Here is a 15,730-nt window from a genome sequence, read left to right as displayed (position 1 = left end):
ATGACCACACCTTTTACAGCCGTCAAACCTGCCCAAACCCGTCCAAACACCTTCAAACGCACCTGTAATCTCTGCAATCTGTTGGCAGCTCCCATGAACCATCAGCTCCGACGGCGGTTCTCCACGTCGCAGTTCCCCAACAAAAGCACACCGCGTCACAATCCAGCACACAGTATCACACCGTCGACCGTCGCACCATCGGCGCAGCTCCTGCCTGAACCGTCATCAACAGGTAAGTCCGAGAACAGTTCGGATCGTCGCGAGATCCACGATAAGGTCCACCAGGTTCGAAAAAGATCGAGTCAGTCCATCAGGATGCGGGCGGGCAGCATCGGAACGATACGTATCTCGGCCGATTAGGATCCGTCTCGGTGTGCCGAGAGCGGGAGCTTCGAAAGCATAGCACTCTGTTCTGAGAGAGCGGGCCCTCTCTCCTCTCGGCAGCTCGGCACGCGCGCGGTTTCACTCGTGGGGGTGTCGCGGCGCGACTGTAGCACAATCGCTGCCCTCTCACGCTCTCACGGAGCTCCGCCACCCTCGCCTCCCATCTCCCGCCGCCCGGCGTCCCCTCCCACCGCGGCGGCGGCCCTCCCACCGCGCGCTCCCCTCCCTTTCGCGGCACTGGCGGCGTCCCGGTCGCGCGACGCGCATCCTCTCGCTCGCTCCAGTGGGAGGAGCGTCGCGGAAGGGCTGGCCGGGGCGCGCGGGAGGGGACCGCTGTGGGTGGTGGAGGGGGCCGGTGTGGGTGGCACCCCACACCACAGAAGCCCGGAAAGTCGTCTCTGTCGCGCGGCCACGCCGCATCCTTTCTCCGTCTCCGTTTCGTTCTGTAACCATGGAGCGGTGGATGCAACCTCCCTCCACGCCGACACCATAGCAGCCTGCAAGCCACTCCTGCAGCTACGGCGTGTCTTTTCGCAAAAGCCCCACTCACGACTCTTACGTGATAGCCGAGGTGGCTGGCTGACGGGATGCCTGGCTGACTGACTGAGGAGAGAGCGAGAGAGAGAGGGCGCGAGCACGGCGTCGGAGAGAGAGCGACGCGCAGCATCGTCTAATCGGCCCGCGCACCGGCTTCGTTGTAGGGCGAGCACCGTCCAGGAAGATTGTGGGTTTCAGGGTTGCCCGGCTCCTTTTTTTTTTACCAAGTGTTTCGCCGGACGGTTTTTCCCGGGAATCCTGGCGATGTTTGAGGCTTGTCGGGTCCGAACCCAGGCTGACTTATGCTGGATGTTTGACTTAGTGCAACTTCGCGGAAGAAGGGCGTCGGGAGACCCATCCGAGGTCGTTTTAAAGAGCAAACTACCTTGTTCTAGTCCTCTATGCTGGCATCGAGAGACTGTCCTCGGTTAGGGAAATAGACCTCGGTGGACGCGAGCCTTTCCCCATCGTTCGGTCGACGATATTTGAGCTGCTGTAATTTGGTGAAAGAAAATTGCATGATGGTGAACCTGGGCTCATTTTGAAGGACAAACCTTCTACTTTAACTTCCTTCAGTTGATTTTGCTGCATAGTTAGAGGATATGACGGTGAACGTTGTTCAGCGAGATGCGTGTTGGACCTTTGGTTTGGCGATGTTTGAAGCGATGTAACTCAGTAAGAAAATATAATACCACGACGTACTTTAACTCATTTTAAAGGGCAAAGTCTGAGCTTCCAACCCACCTAAACATCGTTTTTTAAAATAATATATTCGTTACGAGCACCTCGAGGAAATGCAAAGGTACCATTTTTCCCCAAAAATGAAACAACTCAAATGACTTCTGCGAAATTCGATCTATCGTAACTTTGTGAAAAAAAATCGCACGGGGATCTATCTTGCTTCATTTTAAAGAGCAAAGTCTAAGCTTTCATACTCCTCAGCCAACGTTTTTTAAAATAATGTATCCGTTGCAAGAATCTCGGAGAAATACGAAAGTACCGTTCTTCCTAAAAAATGAAACTCCAACGGCTTCTCTGAAACTTGATCCATCGTAGCTTTGTGAAAAAAAAATCGCACGGTGATGTAACTTGACTCATTTTCAAGAGCAAAGTCTAAGCTTTCGCACCCTTTAATCAACCTTTTTTAAAATAATATATTCGTTGCGGGAGTCTCGAGGAAACGCGTAGGTACCATTCTCCCACGAAACTGAAACGCCGCGATCGCCTTCTACGAAATTTGATTTGTCATAACTTTGTGAAAAAAAATTGCACGACGACGTAACTTAGCACATTTTAAAGGGCAAAGTCTGAGTAACCTCAACATTTTTTTACTAAAATATTCTCCGACATAAAAATTAAATAGAACATTATTACCTGCAATAATGCGATACGATTTCCGCGAAAAATTGTCCGCAAAAAGAAATCTGCCATCAGCCTCGGTTCCGCGATCCACGGTCTGCGATCTCTAAAGCATAAATCGCCGTAAAAATCCGCGCCGTATACACAGAGGACGGCGTGTAACCGGACGAAACGTATTTTTCTCGCTGATTTCGCCTGTTTATTTAAAACACACATCATAAACGTCAGATTACAGCGGCGACCGGATATTTTCGCTACTGTGCACGACTCCGGCTGACAACAGGATCTATTTAATATTATTAACACGCTCTGGCATCGCATTAAAGCGTCGGACGCCGGGGCTCGCTATTAACGTCCTTATTTTATTTGAGGGAGGCGCGGAATATCAGCGAGAGAGCGAGAGAGAGAGAGAGAGCACCCTTCACGGAAAATTCATATCGGACAATTTTTGTCCGTTTCGTCCGGCGGCCGCGGCGGCACGTCCCCAGCATTTGTTGTCAGCTGTTTTAGCGCGCGTCTCCGGCTTCGCGGCATCCACGGAATCGATAGCCTCGCGAGTCGATTCGCGGCGCGATTAATTTCGCAATACTCTCGAGAACGTCCGGCGGCGGATCGACCCCGTGCTCGACGCGCTCGCAACAATCGGGTCCGATAAATATTTTCGCGGATCGGGATGCATTTAAATTGATCGCGATGGCCATGGAAATGATTCCCCGGCGAAGATGATTGATCGCGGGGGCAAATAAAATTCGATCCGATGCCGAACGGCGCGAATTAATATCGTCGGACGTCGGCAAGCCGTGTTCCCGCTTATTTGTTCGGCGAACATCGACGACGGTTTTTATTTAATCGGATCCTTTCGCAGCCCGGTTTTCGGTTAATTGGATTTAAGACTCGCGAATATAATGATATACGTTTCCGCGCGACCGTTCGCGCGTATCGTCCACACCCCGGTAACGCTGTTTAAAGCGACGCGCGAAATTCCGTCCTTGAATTCCGACTGGATTTTCGACGTTCGGAACTTTTCCCGCGCGAACCGTAATAAAAAGATCGAAACGATCCTACTCGGAAAAAATACTATCCAGTCTCCTGGATACGGTGATGCATATTTTTATAACATCGCGAGCGTTTAACGTTGCCCGAAAAAATATTTCAATCCGATTAAAGAATTTGTCGACGCGTGCAGAGAATTTTTGAAATTCGCAAACGTTATGGCCACGCGGATCCAGTCTTATTCGGTTTCGAGCTGCTAATTAGCTTCTCTTTGAATGTTTATAGAAAATTTTGTCATATAAATTTTGAACATTAATTTTGTTCTACTGAACATGAATTTCGCAAACTGATGTCCGAATGTCGCGTTGGGCCTCGTCGAAACGAAGATTGTTTATAGGCGAGCGTTTTCCGGGTTGTGCGATTATTAATAATTAATTGCAGACGTTGATGGACACGCATTGGGACAAAGGAGCGACCAAGGAGCAAGCAAATAGCCCGAATACCATCCTCCGTTCGGCCCCTTACCTGCTCGCAGAGAAAAATTCTTAATCTAAAACCAATTCGGGGCAGCACGCCGGGAAACCCCATGGTTTTTGCAGGGAACACGCTCACCTTACGTAACGGGGAATTGGCAGAAGGTATTTCCTAATATCGAACCAGCGTCCCTTGAAAAAGAATGTTGCAGTGACATCGCGGAGACGGCCGAGGGGTCGGCAAAGGCAAAAGCAAGAGAAAGATAAATGGAAAGTGCTACCCCGGGGAGAGTCGTCCCTGCAATAGTATTTAGCCCACTTTGCCTCGCCGAGCGGACCAACAAAAATTCTCCACGCGTAAATTAATAGCAAACTGCGTAAATTGCATTCGGTTGATGTCGATGTCTATTATAATTAATTGTAATTAATTGGCAGCACGTTTTCGTCCATTTGCTGTCAATTATTGAAACCATTCACACCGTTTCATTTTCGAGCAATATGCCGCCTGAACTTCGCTCGAAATTTATACGAGAAAAATTAATTTTAAAAAGACGATTACAGGTAACAAAAGCTAAGACTTTGCTCTTCAAAATCAGCTAAGTTACATCGTTGTGCGATTTTTTTTCACGAAGTTACGATAGATCGAGTTTCGCAGAAGCCGTTCGAGTTGTTTAATTTTTTAGGGAGCATGATACCTACACACTTCCTCAAGACTCTCGCGTCGGATGTATAATTTAAAAAAACGATGTTTGAGGGTTCGGAAGCTGAGACTCTGCTCTTTAAAACGTGCTAGGTTACACCACCGTGCGATTATTTCTCGCCGAGTTACATTACATCAAACATCGTCATAACCGCGCAGCATCGTATTTGATAATTCAAAAATCTCGAATTCCTATTAGCGTCGACGCGTAATATTGCGGGACGGTTAGGATACATCGGATCGCGTGCGTGGAACAGTTCCATTTCGAAAAGATCTGCATGATTTAATACGGCCGGACAGATATTTACAAATACTGGAGGACGCCGGTAATCAATACACCGAAAGCCGCAAGCTGAAAACCGGCGGACAAATAAATTTCACCGGCGCACGGTCTCCCGCTTTTCGAAGGTGTGAGATATTTAAAATCAAAAAGCGTTTGCTTTTCCAAACAGCTGCGCCGGAAGCACAGATATAACAAGAGAAATTGTATCTGCGCCACGCCATAAAAATGAAAAACGCGCGAATAGAAATGCATAAACAATATCCATTTATTTTACACCGGCCGATCCGTCGAATTAAACGCCGTTACAAATTAATAGCATCAAAACTCAGTCAACGGACGAATAAAAAAACAGGGATTGCCTGCCGCGCGACTCGCGATTATTATTTATGGCGCGAAATGAACACGATCTAATTAGTTTCAATTACAATCAATTTTATAGATTGACAATTAAAACGGCGACAACATGTTTATATTTATTCGGCCGATCGATAATCCGAACACCGGGCCGAATTTCAATTCTTTAGCCGGCGTTCGATTTAAGCGCTCGACGTTTTAAACTGCGACGATTTACTTATCAATATTTATACTTATTCCTCTTCTGATTAATGGCAAACTAAATCAAATTCTTCCATTGATTTCCGCGCGTTTCAAAATATTGTTTTCCGAGGGCCGGTGCTAAAAGGTGGACAGATATTAAGAATATTAATAGTAATCACAGCGATATTCGATAACGCGGGAAATGGAATATTTTAATTGTTGGCGAAACCTTCCTACGGGATTACGGCGATTCAATCAGTTATAACTTCGTGGAGAGAGATCGCGCGACGATGTACCCGGCCTCGTTTTAAAGGGGAAAGCTTCTACTTTAACTAAGTTGGTTTTGTAGCACGCTTCGCGGATGCGACGTCAGACGTTTTAATACGAGATGCGTGCCGGGTCTTTGGTTTGACGACGTTTAAAGTGGTGTAACTCTGTGAGAAAAAGTCGCACGGCTATGCACCCTAGCTCATTTTAAAGAGCGAAATCTCAGCCTTTAACCCCCCCCCCCCCCTCTTCCACCCCGATCTCCATCTTTTAGAATAATAAAGGGTGTCCCAAAATTCACGCAAGATTTGAATTTGGCGCCATTTGTGCGGTAAAGTGTTATCAACCAAAAAAAAATACAGAATGACAGCTGACAGTTCAGGGTTATTAAAGATGGAGCGCTACACAAAAGAACAACGCATTTTTATTGTTGAGCAATATTTTGCAAAGAATGAAAGTTTGGCAGCAACAGAACGTTTCCCGTTTTGGTGATCAGAATTGGCCGCCCAGATCATGCGATTTAACGCCGTTAGATTTTTTTCTTTGGGGTTTTTTGAAGTCTAAGGTTTATGTCAACAAGCCGACGACCACCCACGCCTTGAAGGAAGAACTTGAGCGCTGTATCAACGAAATTCAGCCACATTTATGCAAAACAATCATGGAAAATTTCAACAAAAGAATGCGTATGTGCCAGCAAAGTCTTGGAGGCCATTTACCCGATATGCTATTCCATACATAACCCTATACTGTATACTATATAAATCAATAAAAAATTTACAATTTTTAATTATAAATCTGTGTTTTCTAGCAAAATTACTTCTTGCGCGAATTTTGGGACACCCTTTACATTTGTTACAGAAATCTTGCGGAAAGATATAGGTACCATTCTGCCTGAAAATGAATCGCCACGATCGTCTTCTACGAAATTTGATTTATCACAACTTTGAGAAAAAAAAATCGCACGAGGATGTAACGTAGCTTATTTTAAAGGGCAAAGTCTCAGCTTTGAACAGACCTAAGTGTCGTATTTTTTAGCAATATATCTGATCCAAGAGTTTTTAGAAAAACGAAGGTACCATGCTCGACGAAACTCTTCTACGACATTCAACGTATCACAACTTTTTAAAAAAAAAACATCGCAGGACAACGCAACTTAGCTCATTTTGCGGAGCAAAGTCTCAGCTGTCAACCGCGCTAAGCGTTCGCAGATTCGCAAGATCGACTTAAATCAATCGGGCCGGAAATTTGGCTGCGAAACCGCTTGCCGAAAGGCTGGCTCAGCCTTTCGACCGCGCGAGACAGCAATTATTCATTTGAAAAGTGGTCCGCGCGACGGCGAGGCGGCGCGGAGGGGCGCGACGGAAAGCCATCAGAAAGGATAGTTCTCGGCGGCGTCTAATATCCTCGGCGAGGGGCAATTCGATCGTCCCGCGTTTTCGTTTCCTTTGTTTCTCTCGCGTGATTGCCGTCCAATAGCGCGCCGTCACAAAAGAGTTCCGAGTATCGGCCCGCTGATGGAGCGGCCCGCTAAGAAATCTGATTGTAAAGGACGACCGCGCTAACGCCTCCATTTCTCCCAAGGCGTCGCGTTCGCCGCCCCGTGTCCCGCAAAAATCTATTTCCAGGGCCCGCGCTTTATTATTTCTTATTCCGCCGACTCACGCGTCGCCTCTGTCACGGCTGCCTCGTCCCGGCCTTTCCTCTCAAAGAAATATCACGACTATTTCGATTCGAGCTGATATTGCCGGCCGATAGACGACCGCCGGCTTACCCGGACCCAAGCGAGCCCGAACCCGGGACATCCTTTATTTTACACCGACCTTTTTCCCCCCTCCCTCTCACTCTCTGTCTCTCTGCGTTACATCCCTCGCCCTCCGAGTCCGACTTCCTCGCGGCTGCTTTCGGTCGAAAGGGAAATCAATTAACCCCTTGCACGGAGAGGCTTTCTGATCCGATGCTTTAAACGTACATTGCAATAATAATAACATAGTTTATTTTACGATTACTCAACGTGCGATTTGCTTCGTCAACGACACGAGACAAATCCTTTTTTAAAGAACCAAGCCACGGTTGACAAGACTTTATATGAAAATGTGCGTCAAAACGCAATTTGCAAGTCTTTATTATTTTGAAAAGAGGGCATAAGAAAGCTTCCTGAGAGATGGAAAAAGATAATATAGCAGAATCGCTCGTACATAACACAACAAATCGACCTTAACACGTTGAGCGCCGCGTCACCCAACTATGAGCGACGCTTATTTCTGGCCAATCATGAAAATTCATTTTTATTGTAATATATTCGAAGAATAAACAGTTTCCCTATAAATAATAAAATTACTTTAACTATGTGAAGATTTTAGCGGTCGATTATCGGCACCGAATGTGTTCAACAAGAAATATCGCCTATTGATTCGGCATCGGAAAAAAGGGAAGGAACTTGTCGGACACCCTACCAATATTTACCCGGCAATTTTTCGTCACGCACTCGAAGTAATTGGCCGTGCGCGGAGCACCGTTGATTCGCTAATATCGGAGATAATATTGCCGGCTAGAGTGCCGCGGAAGTGGGTAATTAACGTGTAATACTCATTCGAAAATCTTTACGAGGTTCTCTGATATGAGAGCGCCGGGCAGGGAGGGGGCACGGTCCGGGGGTGTAGCCTGGCAACTAAACGAAGATATATAGCGTTTAAGAGACCCTCTCCCCCCTCTCTGGCACTCCACCGCGAAACGTAGCAATAACCGAGCCGTTTTTAAGTTTTCTGCTAAGTTATCCAATTAGGCGGGGCGGCGTTCATTCGGGAAAAGTGTTGCGCTGTTACGCGTATTCGCTGCTACGGAGCCGATCTGGTAAGTGGCGATCGCATCGTGTGTTTGCGACGGTGTCGAATTAATTGGCTGCAATTGTTCGTGATCTTGTGATTAATAATAATTATCTAGGATGACGCGGAGGAATATAGCAGTCCATCTTGGAACGTTTATAAAGTATAATTCCCAATATTTATATTATATTATGTAATACTATATAGTATATAAACGTATGTCTATTATAGATGTAGGAATATATTGAATAACAAGTCGTTATTTAATAAAAATTGTGTAAAACAGTTGCGATGGCAACGGCGGATGCCGCTCGCCTTCATTGACGCCGCGGTTAGGTCTCTTGGTCCCTAAATTGTTCTTATAATCTAGCACTCACCTTACATTTACAATACTACATAATTAATAATATATAGTAATACATATGTATTATAAATTTATCGCATATAATCTACAAAATAAAATGCACGTCGTTTACGAAGTCTCCGATCCAAAGTTGCAACCCGGAGCATCTTTCAATAGAAGCACGTGCAGACTAATATAATGAAAGTGTCTAGAGCACTGTGTCCGCAAAGGGATAAAAGATGCGACGCATAAAAGCCTGAAAATCTCGAGACGAGTTTTTTGGGGGAGGGGTTCAGTAAGGATTGAAACTGCTGTGGAGAAGTTATGAAAGATCATGGTGGGGAAAAGTGGTAAATATACGGGGGTCCTTTGAGCGGCGTGGACATAATTTCGTAAATGCTCTTTTACTTCTTGACCTCCCCCCCGTAGTCGCAAGAACCGGCTGAAACAGCCACGGCGACGCTTAATCCTTCAAACAGGTATTTAAATAGGATCCTGCGCAGCTTATATCGACAATTATGGCGCGGAAACCGGTAGAGCTTCCATGGAAAAAAAAATCAATTTTAATAGACAATTTATAGAACGTTCTACGGTCTCGAGGGTACCGTTTGACTTTTCATTGATTCTAGCTCGGTGAACGAGAATCGAAGTGCAATGTACATTGGCTCGTTTTAGAGAGTAAGGATTCTACTTTCTATGTAGATAAATTTTTTTCTTAAAGGGCATAGCCGATTAAGATGGTCAAAACTGCCCTTAGAGGTTTTTCAATGAGTCATACACCGCTCGATAGCTGACCAATAAAACCTCATCTGCGCAAAATTTTAACCCTGTAATTTGTCCGTGAGGGTAGTTACAGGGTAAATTAGATTTCGCGGTTTTCCGTCATTTTTCCACCTTTAGCGGCTTTCTAAAATTTTGAAAAAAATGTGGCTTATTTTGGACATCAAGCCGGATGTTATAGAATTTTTTCAGATTTTTCAGTTGCAAACTGTGATTATCAGAAATGAAAACCCCCCAAAAAATCGGAAAATTTAAGATTTCTCGAAAACTAAAATCGGTAAAACTTTTACATTAATTCCCTGACAAGGTACTGATGAGTACACGATCCGTGATAGTACCTTGTCAGGGAATTAATGTAAAAGTTTTACCGATTTTAGTTTTCGAGAAATCTTAAATTTTCCGATTTTCTTGGGGTTTTTCATTTTTGATAATCACAGCTTGCAACTGAAAAATCTGAAAAAGTTCTATAACATGCGGCTTGATGTTCAAAATAAGCCATATTTTTTTCAAAATTTTAGAAAGCCGCTAAAGGTGGAAAAATGACGGAAAAGCGCGAAATCTAATTTACCCTGTAACTACCCTCACGGACATGTTACAGGGTTAAAATTTTGCACAGATGAATTTTTATTGGTCAGCTATCGAACGGTGTATGACTCATTGAAAAACCTCTAAGGGCAGTTTTGACCATCTTAATCGGCTATGCCCTTTGATGTGGAATATAGATGGCGAATTATTTAAAATTGCAAATGATTCATCATCTGATAAAATTTCGGACTGGAAATGTCTTCGTAGAGATTGGACATTTTTGACCGCTTGCAACTTCGTTGAAAAAAAATGATAGAATGATTTGCATAGGTCCGTTTTGTAGCCTGAAATCTCTACTTTTAATAGCCCCGATTTGTTTCTTTTCTGCAGGTATGTTAGCAAGGGTGTATTTAATTATATAATAACCAATGAAATCAGGGGGTAGTAAAATCTCGCATTAAAAGTCATCAAAATTTAACCTGTCGTAACTTCGTCAAAAAAAATCGTAAAAGTATTCGCCTTTGCTCATTTTAAAGTTCAAACTCTCCACTTTAACCTCCGCTAATTAATCTTTTCTACAACAAATCTGCATAACATTATCTAGCTATATAACAACCTATGAAATCAGGGGGTAGTTAAATCTCGCATTAAAAGCCATCAAAGTTTAAACTATCGTAACTTCGTAAAAAAAATCGTAAAAGAATCCACCTTAGCTCATTTTAAATTCCAAGCTCCCCGCTCTAACCTGCACTAATTAATTTTTCCGAAAAACACCTTTGCGCAAGAGAATTAATTTACACACTAACGATTAAAATCACAGGATCACTAAATATCAGGCAAAACATAGTTAATCTACACCCTATCCTAACTCGGTACAAAAAAATCGTCCAACGTTGCAACAAAGTTCATTTTAAAGCGTGAAGCTTCTACTCTCACGTCACTGGTCGCATCGGCTCTGAAAAATATTCCTGCAGCGGTGTGCTGAGAACGGAGCGCCGAGTGGTGTTCTGATTGAATTAACTCGTCGATGCGTCGAGCTCGATGGAGAGTCCGTACGGTTTTATAGTAAATCGCGCGACATTGTCGCGTGGGCAGTTTAATCGTCCGCATTTAAAACCGCGAAGAGCCCGTGTGCCGCGGCGTAACAATAGTTAGCGGGCAAGGCGCAACAAGACTTAAGCGGGGGCTGGCAGAGTGGCAAAGAGACATCAATATTCGACAAGTTTAATACCGCTGTCGGAACATTGCTCGATCCCCGAGGGTATCTCGCGGTCTGACACAGGAACTCCTCCCGCGGATTCCAACTTTTGCTGTAGATGACGAACACACGTAAAAGCTGGCATGCCAGCCACTCGATAACTGCGCAAGATGATTGCGAGCAATGCGATACACGAAATTGCCGGCGAGGGTGACGCGGCTACTTGTGGCCCACTCAAAAATCAATAGTCCGTCTTCTCGTAAAACAACCGCCACCCCCGACCAACAACGCCGTCGCTCATTAACCGGTTACCTGTTTCTGACGAGTACGCTCCTCATCGGAACTGAATCTTGCCAATTTCGCAGTGACGAGTGTGCTCGTCAGAAGCAGCTAACTATTAGGTTATTAGGTGCATATGAAATATCGGACTTTTAAGCGAGTAACTGCATATCTTATCGGCTTTTGAAGAAAGTTATACGGTTTTGTATACTCACTTAAAAATCCGATATTTCATATGCACCAACCTAATAGTTCATAACATATACCATCGAATTCTTTATCGATGATTCTATTTTATATTTTATTTAGAAATTAAATCCTTATGACAAAAAGGTCTAAATTAATTACGGATGTTCGAAATATACAAAGTTGCTGAGCACAGCCTATCGCTTAGAATAACTTTTTTCTTAATACCTTATTCAGTGATCCTAACATCGATTTTTTAATACGTACAAGTCGAGAGACAGACACGGTGCTCAATTGTTTAAATTAATCCTTTTATTCCTTATCCCATTGAAAAATGTTACAAACGAAAGTTGAGCATAGTTCAATGGTTATAATGCAGTTTTTCTACCTTGTTTCCCGACCGTGGTATAAACGTTTAAATACAGCGATCGGTTGCTTCGAGATTGGAACCGGAGAAGGATTAAGGTCTCGTTTTCTCGCGGGCTGACGGTGTGAAATACGGCGCGGTGTTCCGCGATATTTTTTCGGACGGCAAACACGTCGCTAGCCTAAATCCGTAAGTCGAGGTTGAAAATTTCGAAAGGCGTGCGCAAACACGGGGGGCGGCCGTGTTCCCGCGAGCCCGCGCGAAGAAAGCCCCGTCCTACCTGGCTCGTTTCTTTCAAGTTCAACGACGCTCGCTTATTTTCTTTCATTCCGGCATTCGCGCGACGGCGATAATAGCTCAGCCCCTCCGCGCGCCGACAGTTCGCGTATCGCGATTCCAGACGACAGACAATATGCCGGCAGTAATATCGAAGTTATTCGATGCTGATACCCGCGGATACGAATTGCCTGGCAGATTGCTTCTATGGCGTGCAACTGCGGCGAACACCGTCAAAGACAGTCGGCTACAGCAAAGTAGAAATTTCGGAACATTGCTGCACGGCCGATGTGAGATGGTGCGTTCGGGACAGTGAAGTATTAGCAGGATGACACGGGACCTGAACGAGACGAACGAGTTTTAGCTGTTTTTTAATCTGTAAGTTTCGAAGGTTTCCGAGATGCTCTGGTAAATTAGGGTGGTCCTGCGAGACGTTGATTATGTTTGCAAAAAGGCGTTAGGTATATGGATAGTACATAGATAATTGTAGGTGGTTTAAGTCATCGCTTTCGTCGATTTTAATTTGTTTAGAAAACAAAGAGCTATAAAGTTATTTTATTCAATTTCAAAGCACAGATTTTCCTCGGTGGACTTTTCGGAATTAAATCTATTTTTAAGCAGCATAGGGAATTTTGTAAATAATGAGTGTTTCTATAATTTAAAGAATACAAAATTATAGGGAGTTTAAGTCATAATCATCCTCAATTTTTATTTGTTTAGAAGACACAGACCTTTAAAGTTATTCAATTTCAAAGCACAGATTTTCCTCTGTGGACTTTTCGGAATTAAATATATTTTTTCAAGCAATGTAGGCAGATTTATAAATAATTAATGTTTCTACAATTTAAATAATAAAAAATTAGAGTGAGTTTAAGTCATGATTATCGTCGATTTTAATTTGTTTATAAAATACAAGAGATCTTCGTTCAGAGTCCCCAGAGGTTTATTCTCGCGAATAGGTTGGCACGCGTGAATTTTTAAAACCAGAAACTACTCGCCCGATTCGATCGAGGTTTTTTTTCAATCGCGAAGCTTCGCTTTACGCTAACGTATTTTTTTCACCGAGCGCAGGGAGTCTCGTAACGTAACACATTTTAAACAAATCGCGCCAATTCGGGTAAGCCCGTGTAATGCCGAGTTAATCAGCTCTCAAGGTAAGACGCTTATGCCACGCAAAGTACAACTACTTACAACGGTAAAAGAGAGTTCAAGAAGTCGCCTTTGACTCTCAGGTAAGCGAGCTAGGCTCCGCCCACGCGAGCACATGATTTCTTCGCTAAAGAACCGTCTCGTACCGTTAAAGAACCACGTGCACTCCCTCCACCTCCTCCAGGTTCGCATACGTTTCGTCCCCCTGTTCTCGATTACGCTCGACAAATTACGAGCCACCGCACCACACTCGCGTCTAGTTACCCTAATTTCCTCTGAACTTCCGTATTTTTCAATTCTCATTCGTTATAATTGCAAGTCAAACAGCCACAGTAACGTCAAACGCAAGCATCTCAGAGAAGTTATTCCACGAAATATTTCAATAAGTCTTTTCATACAAACGTGAACAAGTACGAAGTTTATTCAGTTGAAATTTTAACGAGATCGCGTAACAGATTACGAATATATATTTAATTTAATTTAATTTAATTCCCATACCGCAAAATCATCTGGCCGACGAATGAGAAGAGAAAATTCTATACTAAGTTCGAGATTTGTTAATGAAACTGTTTTTCTAAGTATAGATACCTACAGAGTATGTTCCTGTGAAATTTTAACTAAATCGTTTGGTTAGTAACAAAGATATATTTATTTTAAATAATCCGAAATATCCCAAAAAAGTATTTGAAACATTGCATAATTCAATCGTCTATATCTTATAAACAAATGAGAAATTATATAAAAGGATGACTTAAAGTCCCCCTAATTAACCGTAAACAACCCCATACGATGTCTCGTTTCGATTAGAATACCTGGCAAATTTGATTATTTTAACGAAATTCCTGATTTCCTAAAAATCAGAGGAGAAAAATTTTGCTGTCGGATGTACGGGTTTGGTGGGGGGGGAGAAGGAATGTCGTTATTAATTTTCGATGGGCTCGAATGGAAGTCTAATTGGAGGGAATAAAAGGGGAACGGCAGTTGGATGGACGGGAAGGGATCGCGAAAAACAATCTTGCGGCGGTACGCACGGCGGAGCTCCCACATAAGAGTACGGAGTTCATTACTGGGGAACTTGGTTAACCAGTTTTTCGAAGTTTCAACAACTGCCGGCTAACTATCCTATCCCTCGAGCTCCGCGGGAGTGTAATCTTTCGGCCGTTCCCCACTGTTCCTACCAATAAAATTCGCCCGGCAGTTTTGAATTTACTCGACGACTTCCGTGCAAGTTGTATTAAAAGCCTCGAACCACAGGTGAAACGCGCGCGGCCCGTCCCGCAGGATGAACTTTATCCCGCAGAAGGAATTCAAACTTCACTGTTTCCGCACAGTTTTCGATCCGTTCGCGCGAACAATACGATTGTTGGAAATTCAATAAACCGCGGACGATGTTTTTCAGAACGATCGCGGGGGCGTGCACGTGTTTTAATTTCGATTTAGAACGATCGCCTAACCGTTCCGTCTCGTCCGCCGCTCGACGGCTTCGGAATTCCCCTGTTGCCCAATTATTTAACCGCGCGGTTATTATTATTTTGTAGTCGTTGTATTGCTACATTTTCCTGTTAGTGTATTTTTATGTTATCGTATTGGTATATTGGTATATCTTTATGTTAGTGTATTAATAGGTCAGTATCTTAGTATTTTAATAGGTCAGTATCTTAGTATTTTAATATTTTAATATAACGTTATATTATTATGTTATTATATTATTATATTGTTATATTGTTATATCATTATATCATTATATTATATCTTTATTAAATTATTATATTGTTATATTATCTGCGTCATGTTCGCAAAATTAGGAATCGACCGATTAGTTTCTCGGAGTGAAATCTTCCGGTAGATTTCGAATTTTAATTGGGAAATGTAACTGCAGAGACAGAACCATAGCGAAGGAGTAACGTGGAACCATGGGGTTGAATGGGGTTAACGCTTATTTCTTATAGAAATTGTTCCGACTTCCCCGAGACCATGAGTTTCAATGGGAATGTTGGAAGTTCTCTCGCGGAGCGTTGTAAAAACTGCAATCGAGGTTCCCAATTGAATTTTAAATTATTAACAATAAACATTTCAACTAAACATTGTCATCCTTAAGGTAACTATGACAATTAGAATTCGCATAACGCTGTACAGCAGAAGTTAGGAAAATAATACCCGCGTCATAGCAGTCATTTAAATAAATAAAATCTCGCGACGCGTTCGTAATTTTGCAATGAAAAATTGTCTACGTTTACCGGAGAATCGTGCATTAATTTTTCATAAAATTTTC

At 43.4% G+C, this 15,730-nt stretch overlaps 1 protein-coding gene across 1 annotated transcript in view; it reads left to right on the top strand.

Annotated features, from left to right (window-relative positions):
• Positions 1-15,730, top strand: part of LOC144471976 (uncharacterized) — a 44,013-nt gene continuing 28,283 nt past the window's right edge. Inside the window, exon 1 of the mRNA XM_078184604.1 lies at positions 1-232. Coding sequence (XP_078040730.1) covers positions 1-232 — 232 coding nt within the window. The remainder of the gene's footprint in view (positions 233-15,730) is intronic.

The sequence above is a fragment of the Augochlora pura genome, chromosome 7 (genome assembly GCF_028453695.1).
Source record: "Augochlora pura isolate Apur16 chromosome 7, APUR_v2.2.1, whole genome shotgun sequence".
Classification (NCBI taxonomy): domain Eukaryota; kingdom Metazoa; phylum Arthropoda; class Insecta; order Hymenoptera; family Halictidae; genus Augochlora; species Augochlora pura.
This window is presented reverse-complemented; position numbering and strand designations above follow the sequence as displayed.